Source organism: Artemia franciscana, chromosome 1 (assembly GCF_032884065.1).
Source record: "Artemia franciscana chromosome 1, ASM3288406v1, whole genome shotgun sequence".
In the NCBI taxonomy this organism is placed as follows: domain Eukaryota; kingdom Metazoa; phylum Arthropoda; class Branchiopoda; order Anostraca; family Artemiidae; genus Artemia; species Artemia franciscana.
Window position 1 is genome coordinate 57,368,091 of NC_088863.1, and position 25,000 is coordinate 57,393,090.

A 25,000-nucleotide genomic window follows, 5' to 3' on the forward strand; every position below is an offset into this window, starting at 1 on the left:
CTTTTCCCTCTCTCTGTTTCTCACTCCCTCTCTTCTTTTTTGGTCTCTCTATTTGTCTTTTCTATTTCCTTCTCTTTCAAGTCATATTTTTCATCGATTCTTCATCTTTAAATATAGAAATTTCCCATGAATCGTTCTGTTATTTTGATATTTTTACTCTATTCTTTTCAAAGGCTAATTCGGTACAATCCTGCGACTGGTGAAAACAATGTTCTGATGGAAGACTTACACTTCGCGAATGGTATTCAGTTGTCTCCTCATGAAGATTTTGTTGTTGTTGCTGAATGCTTCCGTCATAGACTAACGAGGTTTTTTGTTTTTTTCTGTACTTATATTCTCATTTTGTCAGGGTTGCAGTGCTTCTATTATCCCCTAATTTTCTGGGGAATCCCTACATTTACCCGAAAGAAAAAATGGGTTCTCTGAAATTTCTTTGAAAACTAACATTCGTAAAAATATAAAGACTAACTCAAAATTTAAATCACTAATTTTTTTTTACCGTTTTACTTTGGGGTGATTTGGGAGAAAAACAAATATTCTTTTGGAAAATCTTGGAATGACCTCGCAAAATATTGGTATAGTGGAAGCACAGGGTTATGGGTCCTTACCAGCTAGAAGATCATATAATTGTTGGGGTTGTTATCAAAGTACATAATTTTTAATGTTTTCAAAGTAACTTTAAACAAAACCTTTTGATTTTCAGTTTTGTTATTTTATTTTCGTAATATTGGTCTTTCTTTTGAAAATACATTTACTACATCATAAGGACCTGTATTAATTTTCTGTATTTGTCTTACGTTCCCTTAAGACTGTTTAGTAAATACAATGACGTATTTAGAGCTGGATAACTTACAAGGAAGCTAGCATCTGGTATTGAAAAATATAAAAAAAGTAGTTTTTGAACTCGAAATAAATATTTCTTCCATTCTTCATTATCAAAATATCGCAATGTTTTCTATATGGATTCTTACCATCCTCATTTCCTACAGCCCCACAATCCCAGTTCAATGTTCAAAAATTATATCTCAATTTTTTCTAGTGCTCTGTTTGTCATTCTCAGATACCATTCTCATATTTAAATTCATGGAAAAGCGGTGTCGTTCTCTAGAGGCCGTTATGTAGCGTAGAGTGACCAAAATGTTGTCTATGCATACCATCGGAGTAGGTTTAGTAGAGAATGTCGAGTGTCACTGTAATGTCAAAAAGTAGTCTGTCAGATGCTTGATGGTCGTCATAGCGTTGATAAACAGTTGAAGGATGTTTTTTAAGTGTTGCCGTTACCATTTTGCTCGAATGAAAAGTGGAAATGTGACTTTGACGAGCTAGTTTGATGAATATGACGAGCATTGATTTTGTTAAAAATAATGAAGCGTTATATAATATCAAACGAAAAGTCCACCGACTTTTGATGAAGCAAAATTTTTTCGAACAATATCCGGATAATACATAAAAAATCAGTCGTATGCTCTTAGATTGTTAATACCAATCTAAACACTAAATCATCATCCAAATATACTCTTCATCATCCAAATATGCTAATAATGAGGTGTCCTAATCATCAATTTTCCACCTGTGCACGATACACCGCTTGAGTAAGGACTGAGGTACTTCGATTGCATAAGAGCGGGCTACTTTCTAGGAAACTGGAAGCTGTTAGCTTTTCTTTTTACAATCGTTCCATTTGGCTTTTACATTGTTAAATTTTATAAATTTAAAAGAAAAAAAAAACCTTGGTTTTGTTTATTCATAGGTATCTGTAGCATCAGTCTTAAAACCTGTTCAGCCCTAAAGTCTTGTTAATAGGTTACATGCGTGGCAAATTCAGATGCCACTAGTATCATTTATTTATTTTTTTTTTACTGTAGTTGAATATATGCTCATAGGGATACCCCCAAAAAGCAAGTATTTATACCCACAGATTACCCATACATTTTTTTTTTCAAATTTTCCAATTCAATTTTAAATTAGAATGCACTCTCTGTATTCTCCAGTAGGCCTATTTAAAATTATGTCGTGTTTTCTACAAGATGATTGGTTTATCAGATCCAAGTCAATATTTTTTTTTTTTTTTTTTTTTTTTTTTTTTTTTTTTTTTTTTTTTTTTTTTTTTTTTGACTTCAATAACCTAGACCTTGAATGTTTTCTTTTTTTCCTTTCTCTTCCAAGCGTGATCTAATTATTTTAATGTGCTTTATTCATTTAAGACATTTCATACGTGATCCTAGAATAGTTTTAAACTTGCAATTGTTGGTTTATATTTTAGATATTGGCTAAAAGGACCAAAAGGTGGTACAAGAGAAGTTTTTGCAAATGTACCAGGTTCTCCTGACAATCTCAAGCTGTCACCAAGTGGAAACATGCTGGTTAGTTCTTTCTTTTTTTCGGGGGTGGGGGTGGGGAAAAGAATTGTATTAACATAAATTTTCTTTTTTAAATGTTTTGTTGTTATGTTAAGGAAAATCTTTATTTTGTAGCTTATTTCACCGAGTTCAGTGCGTAGTTTTTTTTACCATTAGGTAATGGTACTTTTCGGCTATATGGGTTGATTGACTTGAGACTGGTTTCTGCGAGATTAATTGAATCGAGGCTTACCCACTTTCAACGACTGTCTCGTCCTCAAATTGGTAAACAAACTATTGTATAAAAAAAGAAAGTAGCTAAAACAGTGTTTATTGTTTTTTCGAAAATTCTAACATCTACAAGATTAGACAGAACTACGTAGGTCCAATCAAAATTGGGCTTAATGATGTGTAGGTAAAAAGGCTAAAGTATTGTCTTCTTATGTAAGCTCAGAAGATAATATTGAACCTTTAGAATCTATTACAGTTGCAAGCTCTTACAACTCCAGTTCTAAGTTTTTGGGTTTCATTCAAAGTGATAGCAAAGAGTGTCTGTTTAATGGGCATAGCCTAAATAAAAAAAATAATAAAAAATAGATTTAGGTTCTCTAGGTCTAAGGATAGTTTTAGGTGAGCTGTGGAATTGTGGGTTTAATTACACTTTCTTAGATTGAGGCGAATGAATGGCTAAGATGGTTAGGCTTCGCTTCAAAGATGAAGGATGATAGGTCACAACAAATTGAGATTTTTGGCCAGCCATTTGAGACAAAACGAGGTCTTAGTTAGATTTCCTAATGCGATCGGAAGAGGAGAAAAGATCCAAAGGAATATAAAACTTAATGGAAGAGAGTCAAAAGTGAAGCTTTGGCCAGATCGGGTTGGAGAAAGAGGGTACATAGTTGTGTTTGCGTCTGGTGGCATGCTGCAAGCAGTTGTTAGTAATAGTTGTAATAATTTTATGAATAAAAAACCGATATATTGTGATTTGGTAGAGGTCATATTTAGATGCAACATGAGTGATTACCCTATAAGGGTTATTTTTACCAGAAATGTTTTTTTTATCTGGATGACCAAGAAATAGTGAAATGTAGACTGAAAATAGTTCTTTTTTCCCTTCACCTTTTTGTTGTGACTATGTTAACTAAAATTGATTTCGATTGATACAAGTCTAGGGGATTCAGATTAGTAGGAAGTTAAAAGCAGACAAACCAAAATCTTCAGCACTTGATACTCCTTATGTTTTAGAAAAAAAAACTTTTTTGGCTTGCATGATGTGTAAATCTGTAATGATGGCAGCAAAAAATATGAGATGCGGAAAGTTTTTTTTGACGTTGTTACGAAAGTTTGTAACCAGCAAGGGATCCACACCATTTATTGAAATACAAAAAAAAGTAAAAAGAAACTGATTTACCTGATTTGGTTAAGTTGAAATTTGCAAAACTATGTGTATCTAAAAAAGTAAGAAAAACTAGGAATTCAATTTTTTTGGGAAAAACTTTTACAAGTATTATAAAGATCATCCAGAGTTATTGTCGATGCATAGGGTGTCAAATTGACGTTTTATTTTCAAGGGTTTTGAAGGTTTTTTTCTGATTTATTTTCACTATGTAGCACGGTTAGTATTAAAAAAAAAATATGACAGTATTCTAAAAACTTCATGATTTGAAGCAACCCAAAAACAAATCTAAGAAAATCGCTGTTTTTAGGTGTAAACGGATCTAACAAGGGTTCAGCGAGCAAAATTTGTTTTTATTTTGATGTCCTTGGCACTTTAAAAGAATTGTAGTGAAGGTGGTTTATATTTGAGCTGGTTCCTAGTGATGGCGCTCTTGGAAGGGGTTGCTTTTTTAGTCGACTTTCCTAGTAAACTAGCTTGGTTGAACCCAGATTCTAATCCTATTTTTCTGAGTTTGTAAACCTATGTACTAGTCAAACTTAATCTTTCATCAGATATTCTTGAAAACCTTTATTGAAAATAAGAATAATACTTCCTCCTTTTTCTGTAATATAACCTAGGTTGTGCACTAGTACCTTGAAGTAATATCGTATACCAGTGACATTTTGAAAAAGAAAAATAGTAGGTACTCCAGAATCCTCATCATCGACGGCAAAAAATAAATGAAATCAAAAAAATATTGACATGCTTTTGTTGGCCCTTTTTCAAACAAAAAGTAAAAATTACTAAAGTTTCGTTGCCCCCGCCCCCCCCCCAAAAAAAGAAGAAAATTGCAACTAATAAGTGACTACCTTACCCTGAACTCTTGGTAAGGGCGTAAAATATTGGCTCTCCAGAAGGTGATATGCTAGAACAAAAAGAAAGGCATTTTTAAATTGCTAATTTTGAACCACGCATTGCACTCCCGGCCGAAGGCATTGAATCAGGAGATCGGTATTTGCGCAACGCAGATCATTGGTCAGCATGCGTAAAAAGTTTTAAAGATTTTCTTTATGGTCAAAGTTGTGTTTTCACAATTCATCCTCACACCCAGCACCTCTTAAGATCCCATATATTGCCGTATGATATATATCGCACTAAAAAAAGTAATGCTAAGATAATGAAATTCTCACTTTGTAATATGCAGCATTTTATAATAATCCGATTATCTTGTCTGCTTTTATTTTTATTCGCATTTTTAACCATTTAAAAAGTATTTTTATCCATATTCAAACAGGCTAATTTGGATATCTTGAATTCTACAGAGTAGATACCCGTTATACAAAGGATCAATCCATGGAAACTACAAAATAAATATATTATCAGGGCTATATTTGGGTCCATTGGAGGGAGGTTGGTGGGGTGTATTGTCTTAATAAAGATTACTATATTGGAAAGCCAGCATAAAATTAAGAATCTAATGGAACTACTTTTATTAACCTTTTTCTTTCTGAGGAGCCGTCATTCTACATCTACCAAATTCTTTAATCAATTGAGAAAAAAATTATTTCTGTTAATCAAATCATCAAAACAAACAAGAGAGAAGATTCAAAAGAAGTTTCGCTCCTTTTTTTTTTTAATTTGGTTTGGTCTACAAATTGTAGAGTAGATAAATGTCTAGGTGGTTTATATTTTGTTTTATTTGTTCATTGAAAACCATCGTTTCTGTTATGTTTCTTCATCATTTTCTTTTACTTCTCTTTCTTTACTATCTATTTTTTAATCTATTATGTCACCCTTTTTTAGGCAGGAATAGTCGTTCCTCGATTTAGCGAATATCCTTGGTACCTTGACTTTGAAACACTGACAAATAATGCTTGGTTGCGACTAATTGGAATTCGTCCATTTGCTTTAACCAGGATGATCCTGGAAATGGGTGCCAAGTACTTGCCCCCTCCCCTCAATACATTTACGCTATGGATGTCATACCATGTAAGTATTTTATAAGTTTACTTTATTTGTCACCAAAATTTGACAGTCGTTGAGGATACTGAACCGGCTTTTTCATTACATATTTTTCACTGAGATTAAAGAGAATATGTAACATATAAGAGCGAAAGCTGGGTCTTTGTTCTAGAAAAACCCCCAGTTTCGTCTAGTGTTTGACATTTTTTGAATATCAAGGCAAAATTAATGTAATTAGTGTAATTGGCAAAATTATTTTTTACCTCAATTTTTGGAGCAAATACAAATTCGAGTTTGGAAAAAAAAAGTGCCAAGAAAAGCCAAAAGTTTTATGGTGTTGGCTTCATTCTTATAAGGTGCGTAAACTCTTTGATTTTTATCGCATTGCCGGTGCTGAAATAACTATCGAAGCCTCATTCATGTTTGGCTTTAATTATGATTTTATGCTGCTTTTTCGGCTTTCATCCTGTAATCAATCAGGTTTGGACTGTCTACACTTTCATTAGTGTCCTTATATTAAATTAGTGAATGAAATTGTACAGTTGTATGACCTACATTCATTACATTTGACATTAGTACCATCTAATTTCTCGAATCTGGGCACTTGAACTTTTACAAAAGCTGCTAAGTAGTATTCAGAGCTCAAATTCATTTGATGAACTGCAACAGATTATTATTATTATTCCTAACACGACCAAAGTGATTGAAACTCTTATCTACCGAAAGTTCGAACTGGTGTCGCACAAAGGCCGAAGAAGTCGATATAGGAATTCTTGTCAGTGTTTTTAACCAGTTGTATTTTCATTTAGAGAAAATATATATATATATATATATATATATATATATATATATATATATATATATATATATATATATATATATATAAATATATATATATATATATATATGTATATATATATATATATATATATATATATATATATATATATATGGGAAATTCTATATTTTCTGTAGATTGAGGCACCCAAAAAAGGAAAAAAACTAAAAAATAAAGAAGAAAAAGAAAACTAAAAAAAAGAATAAAAAACTGAGAAAAAACTAAAAAATGTAAAAAAAACTAAAAAACAAAAAACTAAAAAAAACAAAAAGGTAAAAAAGAGCAAAAATAAAAAGAAAAAATTAAAAAAAAGAGAAACTAAAAAAGAAAAAGAAGAAAAAAACTTAAAAAAAACAGAAAAAGAAAAGAAAAAAAAAGAAAAATTAAAAAAGGATAAAAAACTTAAGAATAAAGAAGAAAAAGAAAACTAAAAAAAGAAGAAAACTAAAAAAATCTGACAAGAAAAAAGAAAAAAACTGAAAAAAAGAAAAAACTAAAAAAGAAAAATAAATTAAAAAAAATAAAAAAATAAAAAAAAATAAAAAAATAAAAAAAAATAAAAAAATAAAACTATAAAATAAAAAACTAAAAAAATAAAAAACTAAAAAAGAAAAAAAATAAAAATGAAAAAAAGAAAAAACTAAAAAAAAAACTGAAAAGAAGGGGCAAAAAAGAAAAAATTAAGCTCAATGGCTATCATTAAAAAAAAAAACTAAAAAAAACAGGTTTCAGTTCTTTTCCATTTTTTCTACCACTCTATATTAATCAAGTATTCAATAATACAATCTGTATTAACTGTTTGTTTGTCTTTTACACTATTTACAATCTATTATATAAAAACAATTAAAAAAAGAAAAACATATATAAAAAAAAGAAAAACTAGTCTTTTAAGATATCGCTCATTGCACACATAACAAGAGCTTAATAGGCTTTTCATATGTAGAAAAATGCACAACCATGCTTATCAATTCTCAAACTAGAAAATTGTTTTGAAAAATATATTTAGACTAGTGTTGTTTGAAATTTTTCACAATAGAAGTGCGGACTTATGATGTGTGACTGGCAATTCGAATTGTTAAATCGTCTTTTTGAAACTGTTTAAGTTAAGAGATATTAGTTGGATTTTTCTCTTTCTTTCATTTATAAACAAGACTATTGACATGCTATGACATACTATTTTCGCATTGTAGCTATGTGTTAGGTCATTCGCTGTAGCTCAAATGTATCTCGATGACGGCTAGTTCTAGTCACCATCAAACACATTGCTGGTTTTTCCTTGTTGCAGGATATGGATCATTGCAGCGTATTCTTTTTTTAATTTTAGATATTGAGAATGGAGCCATTGTCTTTAATGTTTGGATGTATGGCTTAATTGTTGAAATTGACTGGGAAGGTGACATCATCAAATCCTGGCATAATCCGTCTAGGACTATCCCAGGATTAAGTGAAGCCTATTTCTCAAAGGTAATTACCTCGAACCGAGGGTTTTTTACTCAGAAAATCTGGAAATTGCTGATAGGGGTAAATCCAGGATTCGGGGGAGGAGGATTTATAACATGTGCATGTCAAATTCGTATGGTAGTATTTAGATTACTTCTTTTTGGCTTGTCAGGTTCTTACGAATAGATGTCATATTGGACCTACGTCACAGGAGCCCCCCTATGTGATCCAACCCTGATCGTTAAGGTACTAAATAAAGCAGCATTTAAACGGCAGCTCTATATGCATTGAGGATGGCTTTACCAGTGAGACCAGGATAAGCAATCGAGATGGGTATACTTTTTTATGTAAGAGAAGGAAATGTCACCTGTTCAGTGTTTCTTCAATCTTTGATTTGCTGTTAATTTTCAATATCTCATTTGCTTTTAACATGTTTGAACTCTTTTTTCATAAGTTATTTTTTTATCTCTAAAAGAAAATTACTCGAAATCCAAAGACTTTGCATGTACTAGAATATTATGCAAGTATATTTTATAGTAACCTGAGTGCATATAAAACAAAAAAAAGGAGATTAAAAACTAAGTAGTGAACAAACAAAAGAAAGAAAAAAGTTTCGAAAAAATAAACAAAAATTAAATCAAGAAAAAAAATAGCCTGTTAGTTTTATTTTTAAATGGCTTCAATTCAAAATGATATTAAACTAATGCTTATTTTAAAAAATCCGGTAGTATTCACCTGTTGAGTGATCACCAATGGTGCAAGTGTATTTTGATAATTTTCTTCGTTTGTTCAACTTTGGTATCTTTTTGTATGTGTATTTGATTTTAAGTTTTTGGTTCTAATTTATTTAGGCACAGTTTACATGCCAATCATTAAGAAAAAACTATCACATTCAGTTTTCTTTTTTTTTGTAGGATGGTGTCATGTGGCTTGCCTCTCCATGGAACAAATTTTTGTCCCGTATTCCTCCAAAGGGTCCAATGGTTCTCCTGAGGAGTGAAGGAGATGTAACATTTGATCTGTTGTGAGGAGATCACAGTATTCCCAGTAATTCAATCTTAGGTTTTGAGTTCTGTGATATTAAATCATCGCCTTCTTTTCTACTTTTTGTTACTAAACTTTCTAGTAGCGTAATCTTGTTTGTTTTCAATAAATTGCATTCATGCCATTTTTAAATGAAGCCTCACGGTTTACAAACTCTATGTTCATTAAGTGAACATCGACATACCAGAGACCAACCAGTAGTTGTTTGAAAGCTTCACTATTTGTCTACAATATAGCTATAGCTACGCTATAAAAAAATTTCTATGCAAATACTGCAGGTAAGACTTGCTAATTTACAGTTAAAGGTACAAAAACCTGTACCTCTGTGCAAAAAAAAGTAACGACATTGCTTGATGAGCCATAATGTCTTCATCTTCTAAATTTATATAAGCTTTGATGTGACCACAGGCACCTGGGGACACAGAAACATAGAACAAAGAGTAAGATATTGCTGAAGTCAACAATATTCTTCGTTTTTGGAAATCTGTACAAAATTAATGAAAAAACATCTCTTTGTAGGTATTTTTAAATACAAAACATCTTTTTACCTTTTCATGTGAGTGATTACCTTCAGGTATATCATCTTGTTTTCTTCTTGAGGATATGTTTGAATGGGTCTTGAAATTCATGGAGCAAGTATTTATATTTTGAAATTTTCTGCCCCTGGTGCTGAGCAGCTTGTGACGCCATCAGACATTGAACAGCAATGTCACGCTTTTGTCCATTAAAATTTTCCAAAGACTTATATGAGCATAGAGAACATACCATCAAGAACATTGTGTAAACCCTCCATGGGATTCGTAGTTTTCACCATGCAATTCTATGCACTTCAAGAGATAATCATAATGATCTCCTCTGGGGAAATGACCTCAGAAACTTTCAAATATTATTTCAATATCTTGTAAAAGAACAAAAGTTAAGCCTGGAATACTTTTGCCAAGGATATTCAAAATTGGGGTCATTTTCGAACTCTTGGTTGTGGCCCATCGATTGAACTTCTCTTTTGATACTGTTAAAAGTGGAAAAAACATCTGGATAAGGTAGAATTTGGTAACTCAAAAGTTATGTAACTGTCCTATCAAAAGTCATGCTTTTAATTTTTTACGTTACGAAAATGTAGCTCCGGCGGCAACTCGTGTTTACTACCTATTGATAAAGCAAATATTTTTAAAAGGTACAAATGCTCTTGTCGAAAAGAGAGCCCATCCACCACCATTTCCATCTTGTCGTTATGTTTATAGATGAGGGGAATTTTAAAATCTTAGAAAGGGATATACATAAAATGAAACAGTTAATTATATAATGGCAACTGCACATTGAAATAGCTATGAAATAGACAGGCTACTTTTAGTATCTGAATTTCATCTCAAATCCAAATATAAAATTCATTTGTGTTGTAAGTAGAGTTTACCCCCCCCCCCCTGTTGGTCAAGCATGTAGCCTGATTGTATAGGCTAGAACTATATACATCAAGTTTTTTGTATGTTACTGTTACTTCAAATTGATTTTAAGGTTTATCAAAACAATATTTAGCCTATTGAAAGAGGAGCCCAGTGAATTCACCACCAGGTTCCAGAACACGGTAGGCTAAACATAGACAGTTTGAGCCTTTTCTCTAAACATAGACAGTTTGAGCCTTTTCTTGATGTCATGATGTCCAAATGGACCTGAAATTAGAAGTAGGCTAGTACATTTGTAAAATCATGTTGTTTTTACTGGACCTTCAACTTTTGCTTTTGCTCATCTTTCATCATTACCAAAAAAAATATTGCCAAACATTTGCTTATTGTAATTGTTCAGGTGATGTGACAAAAACTTCTTTTGCCTCAGCTTGTATTTTGTCATTATTAAATACATATCACTGAACCTTTGTTTCCTTTAATTGTTCAGGTGGTAGGACAAAAATTGTTCTTTTACCTCAGTTTGTCTTTTGTTGTTATTAAATACATTGCCAAATGTTTGTTTCTTGTAATTGTTCAGGTGGTGGGACAAAAACTTCTTTTACTTCCAACAATTTATCTAGTCCAGGTTCTTGATTTTCAAAGATATGATAGACATTGATGACCTTACCCCTGTCTAAATCCAAAACATAGTAATTATCATTTTCAATTTTTTTTTTTGTTTTGCCTTGGCTTCTCTTTTATCATTATGAAATACATATCACCAAACCTTTGTTTTTTTTAACAATGGTATGGTAGGCATTTATGCCCTTATCTGTGTCAAAATCCCAAACCCAATTGTCATAACTATCATTTTCAACTTTGACACATTTTGATTCAAGCTGTTTAGTTTGATTTTCATTGACTTGCTCACATGTTTGGTTTTGCATGTGTTCTAACCATGTTTGTCTTTGATTTTCATTTTTGACTTGCTCACATGCTTGGTGTCACATGTCTTCTAAGTGTGTGTGTCTGCTCTTCATTTTTACTTTTGACATGCTGCAGCTTTTCTTCTAACTGTGTGGGTCTTTGCTCTTCATTGTCATTTTTGACACACTCTAATTGTTGTTCTTACAAATCTTTTAACTGCCTGTATCTTTGCTCTTCATTTTGGATGTTGTTGATTTTGTTGTTGATTTGTATTAAATTTGAAGTAAACAAATTTCAAATGAAAATTCCCACCAGGAACATACTCCCAGTCTCAAAAAGAAAATTAGGACAAAAATAAAACTTACTCAAGCAATACACTGGTTGTCCAGTGCTTCAGTAATGCACTGTTGGTCCTCTTTCAATCTTTTGCCAAGTCTACTTAGCCTATTGCCTTTACTAGGGTAAGTTTTGTAGCCTCATCAAAGCTTTTCTCATTTTCCCCAGCCAACTGACAAAGCTTTCTCTTATTCCTTGGCTTTTTCTCTGTGCTTTTCAGTATCAGTGCCAACATACCAGGAACAATTTCTTCATTCTAAAATGCAGTTGTTTAAACAATTGTTGTGTTCTTGGGCATTTCATTATGTGAGAGGGCTTCATTTTGTCCCATTTCTATAGGAGCCTTTCCTATTGGTGTTGCAGAAACTTTGAATGTCCATTCATTTCATGTTGTAAAATTTTCCTACCATAATGGTATCTGAGAGCAATGAAGAATTTTATAACAGACAACATGTGCATAACTCTGCCTTTGACTGAGGTCACCTCTGATAGGTCAAAAAAGTTAGCAACAATCTCAACCTTGACAAAGTTTCCTGTTGCCTTCTGTAAGTTGTTATGTGATCTGTTGATTTTGAATGGTCATTTAAAACATTTTTTTAAAGTTTCCACTATGGTATGTTATTTTGATGGTAAACCTGGCCTTAATTCACCCATTTCAAACAAATGCTAGTTGGAGAGGTTTTGTCCCATGTTTCCCTCCTGGTACTGCTACCCCTTCCAAACTAAGGCTCTCTGTCTGGTCCAACTACTGGCTATTTTACCCTAGTTGGAATAATTTAGTAATATATTTATTTTAGGATACAGTTTTGTTTTTTATACAAGTAATTGTAGTTAAGAATAAAATTCTTACTACATGGTGCTAGTACTTACAACAAAAACAACAAAAAAACATGTGACTATAACTTATTACACAGTAAAGTAACAAAGTAAACAATTTTTCTGCATCCTTCTAAGCATCTGTACTGATATGGCTCAAGAGAAGGAGAAACCTGTGACATTAGTTTACTGTAGCCATCTGGTGGTGCTTTTAGAAATCCAAGTAGATGGTACCACCAATCAAGGTGAATAAACTTCAAATAGGGTGATCTTCTTGTATTTAATTTGCATGACAATAGCACTACACAAAGTCAGAAACTCTAAGTCTTTGGTTACTATCATAGCAGGAAACTAAAAAAAAAGAGCACAAGGCAAGCTAAACTGAGATGATTGGGATTGAACCTGAAACCCCTTATTGGTGGTAATGCCTACCTCCATTACACCACCACAAGGTAGAAAATGACAGAGTTTCCTTGCAACACACGGGATTGAACCTCAGTCTTTGTTATTTCCAACTGTGGCTTTATCCACTATGCTGTCACAAGGTAACCACCAACCTTTCAGTTAATAGCTGAAAGGTTGATAAAAAAAAACCAAAAGGTTTTTGGTAATATGAAAATAGTATGACCAAAATGTCATTGTAACCTTTGGTCATACTATTTTAAAGCAATGATAGTTAAAATTAGAGCTTAGTCACAAATGTACCTTTTTAGGCTGAGTCTAATCTTGAAAAATGCTTTGCAATCTTAAGTAGGATTGTAAATTTGAAAGAAAGTATACCAATCACAGGCAGGTAGACTCAATCTTGCACAAATTTGATCCCAGATAAGTGTTGCAAAGAACAATAATTGTATTTAAATAGGTTAAGCTATAAAAGCTGTTTGAGCTTAAAGACAAAAAAAATAAGATTTTCTGAGACTGTTGCCAGTCAATCTTAACTAGCCTAGTTTAAAATGTCTAAAGATTCCTATATCTAAGATTAGCAGCCTACTGTCCTTCTTTTGGGAAGATACATTTCAACCAAAATGTTTGCCATTTGATTCCCTGTTTTGTATTCTTTCCAAATGTAATACATGACTCACTGCTGTTAAAGCTACATCCCAGTCCTTCAAATATGTAGAACCATAGGCTATATGAAAAGGATTGCTGATTTTTGGGTGCTATAAAGAGCATTGAGTAGGATTGAAATATTATATATCTCTCTTTTTGCAATTGCTTAGAAACATTTATGAAACAAGTTAAATCAGTGAGTTTTAATATACTCTCAAAACCTAAAAATGACATGACCAATGCAATATTTTCCCCTGTAACCTGACAAATGAACAAATATACTTTGCTTGACTAATATTGTACAAATGGTTTTTGATCCTTTCTAAGTAGTGGAAATGTTAGTAGATGTTGTGCCACTTCAAGAACATATTATAGTATTATTATTTATTATTTAAGAATTAACGACGCTTCTTGACTACTATGGTCCCTGCGTCAGCCCTGCAGTGCATTCCTGCAGCATGATTCGAACTCTGGGTCCCGTATTACCAAGCTAAGGTCAAATTCACTGTGCCACCACAGGACGCACATATTATAGTACAGAGCATGTATTCAGTTTTTCAAAAGCTCATTAACTCCAAAACTACCTCTATACAAAGTTGGTGGGATTGGCACCCAGTAGAGACTCTGCAACTGTAGGAGCATCATACATGATTGCATTGGGTTAGCAGCACTTCAAAGAGTTCCTATTTTGTTGGAATCTTTGAAACAACATTGTGAGTCATTCCCTGATGTAGAAGTAGAAGATCCAACTTGGCCACAATATTTTGCTTTTCTTGTAGATATAACCTAAAATATAAACATGTTTAACTTCCATCTTTAAGGAAAGATAAGGATATTGGCAGGAATCTTCAATTCACACAATGGTTTGAAAATTTTAAAAACCTTTAAACTTCAGCACAATTTATCACATCAGCTTTTAAAAAGACTTTTCAGTTCAAAGTTGAACTGGCATTTTTTATTATGAATGATTGAATTGGACAAACTGGCTTGATTTGGTCTTTTTTTTTCTAACTGGTAGACTTTTTAGTATTAAAAACTCTTTTGAAAATCTTAACAGCTATTTCCTCAATTTGAACCTTTTTATCAAATCAACATAGAGGCGGAGCTTGATTCATATTCTTGATTGCCAAATGAGGAAAGAGAAATGAATGACGAAATGAGAAGAAGAAATGGGAAAACAGGGTGCTGCCGTCCAAACTCACCAAGGATGCCGAAATTTTTAAAATACTCTTTTTGTGATTTCGTTGAAAAAATGCCTCTCCCTCTCCATTTCTGTGAATTGGTGCCCCTGAATCTCATCATCCAGTATATATTCAAGTTATGAAAAATTCTAGCGGTGCTTTATGTGGAAGGTTTGGTTGTATAGATATCAGAGGGGCTCATTTAATTGGGAAGCAGAAGTTCTAGTGTCCTTTTTGAGAGTCAAGAGTGATTAGAGGGCAACTAGCCCCCACCCCACTTTTTTCTTAAATGCATCCTATAAAATTTAAGAGATACTGATTTTGTTAAAAATGGTTCAAAGATCAGATAACAAAAATTACAGAGTCAAAACAACTCATCAGAGTCCAGGAGCAGGTGTTGTAAGTCATGACCTAGGTTCATATAAGGCTTTTTCCCGAAGGGATGCTTTTATAAACTTCAGATTGGGCTCACTCAATTGGAAGTTATAGTGTCCTTTTAAGAGTCAAAAGTGATTGGAGGCCAACTAGTCCTCCCCACACCCTATTTTCCCCAAATGGATCCAGTAAAAATTTAGAGATAGCCAGTTAGTTAAAAATAGTTCAAACTTCAGATAATCCAGAGCCACTTCACATGGAAGGGGTGGTTATAGAAACTGTGGAAGGGTATCACTCAATTGAAAATTAATGATGTAGTACACCTTTTAATTCTTAAAAGTGATTGGAGGGCAACTAGCCCCCCTCTCTTGTTCTTCTTTTCCCTACTCCTCCTGTACCCTCCAAAGAAACTTGATCTGAATTTTAAGGTAGCCATTTTTTCCAAAATAGTCAGAAGTTCCAATAAATATACCTTCAGCTTGGAATGGGGCCTGGACCATGAGAATCCAGTTGACCAGAGTTTAACTAGCCCCCCACCCCCTTCTCCCCAAATGCATCTAATAAGAAACTTAGAGATAGCCATTTAATTAAAAACAGTTCAAAGATCAGGTAAGCCAGAGCCACTTTGTATGGAAGGGTTTGTCATAGGAACTTCGGAAGAGCAACACTCAATTAGAAATGAATGATGGAATACCGTTTTTAACTCTTAAAAGCAATAAGAGGGTAACTAGACCCCCTCTCTTGCTCTTCTTTTCCCTACCCCTCCCGCGCCCTCCAAAAAAACTTCAGCTGAACTTTAAGATAGCCATGTTTTTCAAAATAGTCAGAATTTCAAAAAAAAATTTACCTTGGGCTTGGCATGGCCCCCAAGGGCCCTGGTGCATGGGGTTTGCCCAATCGAAAATTGTTTAACCACGTGCTTGTAATGTAAAAGGGGAGTTTTCAACAAGTGGACGAGCATAAACCCTAAATAAGCCTATCAAAGTCAGTGTCATGTAAAAAAGGAGAGTTAAACAATTCCTTCACTGACTATAGATGTAACTTGAGTGGTTAAAGAATACTTTTGTTATGGTTTGCTATTTGTGTACAGCCAATCCCTCTTTGTTGTATATCATAATAAGCACTTTAAAAAGCAGCTTTGGTAGGACACAATTAAGATACTCCTACTAATAACTACTCATTGTAGCACCAAGCTATTGAGGCCAACGCAGCTACACACACTCCCCCTGCATCCTAATCTATGCAAAGCCTCCCTTTTTGTACCCTCCTAGGAAGTTCTAACTTACATTAAATCTTCTCATAACTCCTCTTACCCTATTTGAGGATGACCTGTTTGACAATTTAGAATGCCTACATCTGAATAGTTGAAAGAAGAACTCTAATTTTTGACAAAAAGCACATATTTTGGAAACACAGCCATTAATGGAGTTCACCCTTTGCTATTATTGATATGGGGTAAGGTTTGTTCTTTACTATACTATGCTGACCTTTTATATAATTTTCAAAGATAAACCACAAGAAGTTTTTAATAGTAAGTAGTTTCGATAGTAAGAGATGAACCTCAGAGAATCAAGCACCTAAGTAAATCAAATATGGCACTATACCCTAGAAAAGCTTACTGATAATAATACTGCCACTAAAACTGCCACTAAAGCTTCTACTATTAATTAATATGTCAGTCACCAGTTTTCATTCTTTATTATAATCATTCATCAATCTTGACCATGAAAACGCAGTTTTTTGGTAAAAAATAATTTTAAATTAAATATTATTTTGTTAATTACAAAGGGTTTCTAAATAGAACAATTTTCTTTAAAATGAGCTATTAAACAGCTCTCTATTATGTTCCAGTGCCCTGCTAGTTGTGCAGAAAAAATGGAAAGAAATAACAAACCTGCTGTCAATGTGGAATATTGTAGTCAAAGTAACTTTTCTTGAATTTCAAGCCAATATTTTCCCCTTTGTTCAAGCCAAGGGACTATAAGTTTCCTATGTAGAGGTTTTGGACAAGGCAACTCTAATGGTGGACTTTGGTTTTTGATCTGATTCTAGTTTTATGAGGTACGACCTATTCCATTTTTTACTATGGGGCATGATCGTCTCTAGGTTGCTAGGGATGTGATTGTCTTGTCTCTTACTAGGTTGCTGGATACCACTGCAACCCAGATTTCAACTTATTGTCACTATCGACTTAGATTTAACTTTCTAATATGCAGCTACTACTGAAACCATGATTTATTTACTATTAGCCGTGTTTATCTTTTATTAGGTTGCATTTATAGCTAATTTTACTGTGTTCTAAAGCTTGTTCTTTACTATAAGCTTTTCTTTGTTTTCAAGCCAACATATTTTTATTGTTATTCAAGCCAATGGATGGTAAGTCTCCTATTTAGGGCTTTCAGACTAGACGGTTCTAACAAGGGCACCGGCGGAAAATTTTCCAGGGTGCCAGACGCCGGAACAGCAGTGTGGGCTAGGTGACAGCTTAGTTGGTTTAGGGCACAAAACTACGACTTTACACTGAAGAGAACGAATTTGCAATCAATTTAAAATTCTGAGAAGCTAATCGATTTAAAAGTATCAATAACTATATTTTAGGCTTTCCAGTTTCAAAAGAAATAATGCCAGACGGTGGCAATACAGGATTCAACCAAGTTGATTTGCTTTATTTGTAATGAAATTAGGCTATGTTTGGTGATCTGTATTTGTGTATCAGCTATAATGAAGGGGGATGAGTAATGGTTTAGGTGGGGGTATGGTAGATTCCTACAAAAGTACATTTAATGGAAAAACCACTTATTCTTCTCGAGTCTTGATATAAATTTTGAAAGGGGAAGAGGGAGTAGGAATTAATTAAAATGTTTCTCTATACAGCTAAAATATTACATTCCTTTATTTAAAAGCACATAGGTGGAGCAGGCAAAGCAGGTCATCATTATCCCCGCCTGGAAATTTCTTTAGGGTGGCAAATACTGTTAGGAACTTAGTTTTCAGCAATTTTTAATGGTCATATTTTTCTTTTCTATTTATATTACGTACTTGACTGTATTTAAAAGAATGTATGTAATGTATTTATCAATAAAAAATCCTGTTGTAGAGGTTGTGATGGCTTCAGTTATGTAGAAGATCAAAAGTCTCACAGAATTTCCATCCATACAAACAATAATACTCCTTTTCATCAAACCGAAATTCTTTAGAAGTAATATTAACAAGGACTATTCACAAAAATTACTATTCATCACTAATTTTTTAGGTAGCCTATATTACCAAATTGACATTACAAATTTAAACATAGGACGGTACTAATCAACATACAATTATTGATTTACACATTTTACAAGCTATTAACCAGGGTTTTAAGGGACTGGTACCTCAAATTATATCTTGGTTAGGCATGGGTATGATTTGGAAACAATCAGAAATTAGATAAAAAAAGAGCTTTTCAACTGAAAGCAAGGAACAGATTTGGAACCTGTTTGAACAGAATATTCTTTGTATGAAGGGGACTGTGTGCTCCTTACCTCCCTGCTCTTTACTGTGAAGTTTGGCTTTTTTCCGAGTTTTTAAGAAAATATAAGCCTACAATTAAAAAACAAAGGATTTTTCAAAGCACTAAAAACTTATGTTTAATGAAAAAAGTGTTGAGAAAGGGGTAGTCCCAATTATAGACAGAGTCATCTATATTTATTTTAAGCTTTAAACTTGCTTCTTACTTTAGTTGAAAAACCTTTTCTATTTGTTTTATTACACTTCATGAAATTGTAAAGTTTTATGAATACAATACTTTTGGTAGCACAGATAAAACTGTCAATATTTCAATGATCTCTATTTGGATTTTAATGTATTTGATCAGACAGTTCGTGGTAACCAACTGTAAGTACTTAGGGCCCCGGATCAATTGTAAACGAAACTCTAAAAAATGGAATTTTGATACAAATAGATATATAAAAAAAATCGGCTTGTTATGCTGATTTCAAATATATAAGTTTAATAAAGTTTAGTTTTACCTAGCAAAAGCTATGAGCCTGAATTTTTTTTCTCATTTTCGAAAAAAAAAGCAGGAAAGACCCCTAAGAAGTCATACAATTTTAATGAAAAACACATCATCAGATTCAGCGTGTCAAAGAACCCTACTCTAAAGGTTTTGAGCTCATATATGTAAAAATTTGGAACTTTGTAATTTTTGCCAGAAGAAAAATGACGGATGCTTTTTTGTTTTTTTCCCCCAGGGGTGATTGTATTGACCCAGTGGGCCTAGAATGTCGGGAGGTGGCTCATTCTAGTTCTACTGCCCTTTTGAAGTGACAAAAGAATTCGAGGGCAACTAGACCACCTCCCACGCTACTTTTTTCCCAAAATCGTGCTGCAAAATTTTGAGATAGTATTTTTTCAGCACAGTTGAAAGTCCCAATAATTATGTCTTTGGACAGGACGAATTTTCTGCTGGGGAAATTTTTCATGGACAGGGAGTTTTCCAGGGGGTTAAATTTTCAGCTTAAAGTTTACACTGGGTGAATTTGCTTGAATTCCTATGCGAAATTTCTTTATATGTCTTGCTTTCTGTTTACTGATTCAATTTTACGCGTGGAGATGTCAAGGGTAATTGTCCGGGGGTAAATTTCCTCCAGAATTGAATTGTCCAGAGGATATTCCAATGGGGAGGGAGGTCCTGTGGTGGCGCAGTGGGTTTGAGCTTAGCTTGGTAGTACGGGACCCAGAGATCGAATCATGCTGCAGGAATGCACTGCAGGGCCGACGCAGGGACCTTAGTAGTCAAGAAGCGTCGTTAATCTGATACAACACAATGGGGAGGGAGATTTTTCTGTGGAGGTGGAGCCAGATATCCTGGCGTTATCTAAAAAACGATCAGAAATGAAACAAAAACGTGTTTTTTCAGCTGAAAGTAAGGAGCAACATTAAAACTTAAAACGAACAGAAATTATTACGTGTATGTGGGGGATTACCCCCACATACCTCGCTCTTTACACTAAAGTTTAAATTTTGTCTGAATTCTTTAAAAGCGACTCCTGAAACACAAGGGTAGTTTAATTAGAACAATAAGTAAGCTTTTTTAAAGTGTCGAAAAATGTTATCCTGAAGAGCGAAGTGTTGAGGAGGCGAAAACCCTCCTCATATACCCAATAATTTTGTTCGTTTTAAGTTTTAATGCTGCTCCTTATTTTCAGTTCAAAAAACTTGTTTTCTTTTTTTATTTCATGAAGCTTATAGATTAACATTTTTCTTAAGACTATGGAAAAATTTTGTCACTTGAAGTAAAAGTATATAACAATGAAAAAAGTTATTAATTTCAAAAAATACACAAAACAATAGCCCACTTACAAAAACTAATATATAAACTCCTAGCATTCAGTTCTGTTGAGCAATGCTGAAGCGTTGAACGGATATTTTTTAACATTATTGACAGCTTTGAACTTGGGTATCAAACACCAAAATATTTTATGCATTTAGACTCAGTGTTTATAAAAAGTAACACATTATCAAAGTAGTTTGTTCAAAGTAAAACCTCAAAACCAAGATTATAAAAATTAGATAAAAATTTTCAAGTCAAAATTTTAATTTAATTTTGAATACCAAAAACCAATATATTTAACATCTTTACGCTTCGTAACTGTAAAAAATTAAATCTTTTTCAAAGTGACAACTAGATAAATACAATCTCTCCTGGAAAATAATAAATGATAATAAAACACAAAGGGAAAAATACAGAAACTCCCATCATTCCGTTCAGGGGAAACATGTCTGATTATAGTGGCTTCATATTTCAGCTCGTGGATACTCTTGCACTGCAAGCAAAATTTGACGGTATATTTTTACCGAAACTGCACCTTATTAAACTGTTTTATTTGTGTTTTTTTTTAATTATACAAACTTTCTTGTGTACTAATAACTGAACTAATTATTAATAAACAAATACATATTTAGGACCACCATAAAAAGCTAATTCTTTGATCGAATGTTGTCAATAGTTAGGTTCTTATACTTTCGTTATTGACAAGGATCGTTATTTACTTACCATTCTTTACTAAGAAAAATTTTAATTTTTTTGTTGGTCAAACCAAATCATATAGAAAAATGTTTGTGGAAAATTTGAAAGGGGTCATGCAGTCTCAAATTAGAACTTCTGTTTTCCTTATTAATGGTCAAAATCCATTCGGCAGGTAGCCAACAATGGGACAACAAACATTTTTTCTTAGTGTTTCTGATTTCTTTTCTTTTTCCTTTGGTTTTCTTATAATTACTTTGTAGTCCAAAATTTCTAGGGGGCCCCCCTGCCGGTGACCATGTGTTCTAATGGGGTAATTTCTGTTTTCATCTTACGCTATCTTTAGGAGTTTGGGTTATTATATTTCTTAGTATTGGAAGTGATCGTCTTTTACTAGGCTGCTTGCTACTGATGCAACCTGGATTTTGAAATTTCTTTTACTATGGCCGTTTTGTGTCCTTTAATATAAATCTTTGCTATAATTTCAATTCACCAATCAGATTTTAAGTTAAAACTCTAAAGGAGTTACTACATTTTATATAAGTATATCTACATGCATTTGAGTATGCAATTACTGCCGAAACCATGATATGGTTATTAATGGCTGTTTTCATCTTTTACTGGGTTGTATCTACTGCTAATTTTACTGTGGTCTTGATTCTGTTCTTTATTACAAATTGTTGGAGAGAATTTTTAATATATTGAATTTAAAGTAATATGTTTTGAATTTAAATTTAAAAAAAAATTCATCAATTTCTGAAGTTGCTCTGTATATTAACTAACCTTTCAGTTAGTATGTGGTAGAGTACATTCTTTATTGTAAAAATCACGATTAATATTTCAGTTATTATGGACTAGAGCTCGTTCTTTACTATAATCTTACTAGGTTGCTAGCTATCGCTACAACCCGGATCTAATATATATATTGGATCTAATAGTATATTTCATAATATGGGATGGGATTGTCTCTTACTAGGTTGAAAGCTACTGCTGCAACCCAGATATACCCCAAACAAGTAACTTCTCAAAAGATGCTTGCATTTTCTTACCTTTTTTCCGTGATTTGTTCTTTACTGGGTTTCAGGTAGTGTTGTCTCCAGGAAGAAGACAACACTGCAGGGAAGACAGAGCTGACTGGCATTCAGAATGACTTACCATTAAATTCACTTAGTTCAAGCCAGAGCTGTTCTTAGGTGGATGGTGTCTGGGGAAAAGTTAATTAAAGCTCCCCTCTCCTGACTCAAATATAAGTAATAAAGCCGAACCAAAATAGAAAAAATTTGATCAAAGTGGGCAGTCCCCCAGCCATGATGCCCTATGCAGCTGATCTGGTCCCCCCCCCCTCTTAGGAGCAGCTCTGCTTTAGGCAATGAAACTAATTGGTCTTTTGCTCCTAAGCAAAGAAATTCAATTTTGGTTCAGCCTTGTTTGAGTGACATTCAAATGGTTGCTGCAACCTCTTAGTCAAATATGCATGACTTGTCAATGACTAAAAAGACTGACCACTTATTCCATATGCTTTTAGTTTCAGCATTAGGTGAAAATGATCAACTTAGTTGAAAATTTTAGCCTGGTTTGGCAAAATGATTTTTAGTATATGGTTTTCGAAAGTACTTGTTACCTGGTTATAAAAATTCATAATGTAAGTGTTAATGCAGTGCTTCTTTTGAAAACCCCGCTGGTTATTGCTGATAAATTTCTTTTCCAGTAGTTGATTCACAAGGGTGATTGGTGATGCTCTACTGTTAACAGAAGTTAGGCTAAATAATCTGTAATTTCCTGAGCCACACTTGTCTCCTTTTTAAAATATAAGCTTAACTGTGACTTTTTTCCAGTTTTCAGGCATGGATTGTTTGGCCTGATACATGTTCACAATTTGTAAAGTGGAATAGGCGATATGTAGGGTTTGAAGGATGGGATCAAAGAGCGATTTTGGTATTGACAGATGACTGTTTTCAGTCCCATCAGTTGTTTTGGACTCTAAAATATAAATTATTTTATTGCATCATCAAGAGCCATTGAGACTCTAGACATGTACATGGAAGTATAGGGAGTTGTAGGAACCAAAATGGGAAGTCTAGCACCCAAAAGTGGTCTATATTGAGCAAGTAGATGCTAAAATATGTGTTTATCATTCTTTAATATTCTTTTGGATTTTACCAATTGAACCACCAAGCTTCCTTGGCTTAGGGATGCATCAATGGGAAGGATTATTGCTTGATTGATAATGCTGAAATTTTAGAGTATACTTTGTCTTGCATTACTTTTCTTGAAATATTGTGCAGGTTTTTTTGGCAATGAGCTTATTGGTTGTCGTGGGTGCAGCATTAGTATTTTGGCTGCTTCCTCTATGTTGACTTTTCTTCGTGATAGCCTCCTTAACGTTGTTAGAAAGAAAGGAGAGGCTTTTCAGTCTAGTTGGTTTTCTTCAAGTCATTGTAACTTATGAAGGACTAGGACTATTAGCCCAAAATGTTTGCTATTTCTTCTGGTTGATTTTTGATGCTTTGGTTGCCTTCTTACAGGAGTCACTGGGATTAAAAGAAGAAATGTCTTTTTGACCGGTCTTTTTAATCCCTATCTTATTCTTCTTAGACTTGTCTTTTTATACAGTTTTTCTTTAGGTAGGCTATTCCTTGATGACAGTTATTGAATTGAGAATAAATTATGACTAACCCTTGTAGAGCTGCTTTGCTGTTGAACTTATTTGAGTGACCTTGACCCATAGTAGTAACAGAGGGGGGAAGGGGTAGCGAGTTCAATATTTTCCAAGCCTGAATCACATCATTCCAATATTTCTGGAGTTTTGGCAGTTTGACCCTTTTTAAGCAAACTTTGTAGGGCAGGGTTCTTAGGTCCTTTATAATTTCGGTTGTTCTTCTCCAGGCAGTTTTTTTTTTTTTAGAATAACAGCCACTAACAAATTGAGATGATGCTGTTGATAATTGATTTTCTAGATAGGGGGTGACAAGAGCACTCAAGCATTTTTGTTAAAGTTGGCTTTTTTCTGGAGCTAAAGGTAGGTCCAATAAAACCCAAACCCAATACTCCATACATGAAGGATGAAAGAATTACAACAAATTTCATATGTGGAAGATCAAAGCCACTGCTTATAGTCTAGGAGATTCTCAGTATTAGATGGTACTATTGGGGCACATGGTCTGTATGGCTAATTGCAAGCTTTCCAATGAATGTTTGGAACTGACCTCCCTCCTCGGCAATTGAAGGCATGGATTGCAAAAAGCAATGCTTGGATTGTGGCTATAGAAGGATCTTACATTGGTAGAAATATCTTTGGAAGGCTTTTTGACCAAAAACTCTTCAGTGGTCATCATGGAGAGGCACTTTTGTCGCCATATACACCAGCCAGTGTGGGAGTAACTAGGAAAGTAAGTAAGCTGAGAAATGATAAGTCAAAGCTCATTATTTTAGAAAAAAATCTTCCTAGACATATTGTAAAAAAGCACCTGTAGAGCTAGGGCCAGGATGTATATTGATAAGAATATACTACTCCTCTTTTCCTAAATACTCTTTTTTAAATCAGTTGGTGGTTCAAGTTTAAGTTGGGTATTTTTCTTGCTACTATATATTTACTAGTTTTATAGCAATATCAACGGTATCTATGAAAAATAAGTACAATGAGATTAAGAGACTTAGTTTTTTGGTTTCGTTTTTGATGTGGTCAAATGACCAAATATGGCCTTCCTTTTAAAAAGAAAACTAGAGTGGGTAGATTCATACCTTTACAGATAACAAGTTTTATATTTCACAATTATTGAAGCTAATTCCTAGGAAATTTCGGACCTTCACCTGAGTAAGCCTATGTTCTTTTGTGGTTTTAGAATAATCGAATCCTTTACCCTAGAATATTTGAAGTGTGTACGTATGATTAAATGTGAATATTCCTTAAACAAATAAACAACAGGCA

At 33.4% G+C, this 25,000-nt stretch overlaps 3 protein-coding genes across 13 annotated transcripts in view; 2 read left to right on the forward strand and 1 right to left on the reverse strand.

The window, feature by feature from the left end:
• LOC136031712 (adipocyte plasma membrane-associated protein Hemomucin-like) overlaps nt 1-9,133 on the forward strand; it is a 32,594-nt gene extending 23,461 nt beyond the window's left edge. The window contains exons 6-10 of one of the 2 annotated variants that reach the window (XR_010618564.1): nt 174-308; nt 2,264-2,363; nt 5,521-5,706; nt 7,842-7,981; nt 8,872-9,133. Coding sequence is in view for 1 of the 2 variants with exons in the window: in XM_065711418.1 (XP_065567490.1) it covers nt 174-308; nt 2,264-2,363; nt 5,521-5,706; nt 8,872-8,985 (535 nt within the window). In the remaining variant the exon portion in view is untranslated. The remainder of the gene's footprint in view (nt 1-173; nt 309-2,263; nt 2,364-5,520; nt 5,707-7,841; nt 7,982-8,871) is intronic. The other variant, XM_065711418.1, reaches the window with a different exon arrangement.
• Nucleotides 9,134-10,184: 1,051 nt separating this feature from the next.
• Nucleotides 10,185-25,000, forward strand: part of LOC136031733 (NADPH:adrenodoxin oxidoreductase, mitochondrial-like) — a 53,722-nt gene continuing 38,906 nt past the window's right edge. Inside the window, exon 1 of one of the 8 annotated variants that reach the window (XM_065711504.1) lies at nt 10,185-10,291. The gene's annotated coding sequence lies outside the window, so the exon portion shown is untranslated. The other 7 variants (XM_065711442.1, XM_065711471.1, XM_065711487.1 and 4 more) reach the window with 7 other exon arrangements.
• LOC136031767 (uncharacterized) overlaps nt 13,412-25,000 on the reverse strand; it is a 95,945-nt gene continuing 84,356 nt past the window's right edge. For all 3 annotated transcript variants that reach the window (XR_010618579.1, XM_065711526.1, XM_065711518.1), the window contains one exon: nt 13,412-14,298. Coding sequence is in view for 2 of the 3 variants with exons in the window: in XM_065711526.1 (XP_065567598.1) it covers nt 14,231-14,298 (68 nt within the window). In the remaining variant the exon portion in view is untranslated. The remainder of the gene's footprint in view (nt 14,299-25,000) is intronic.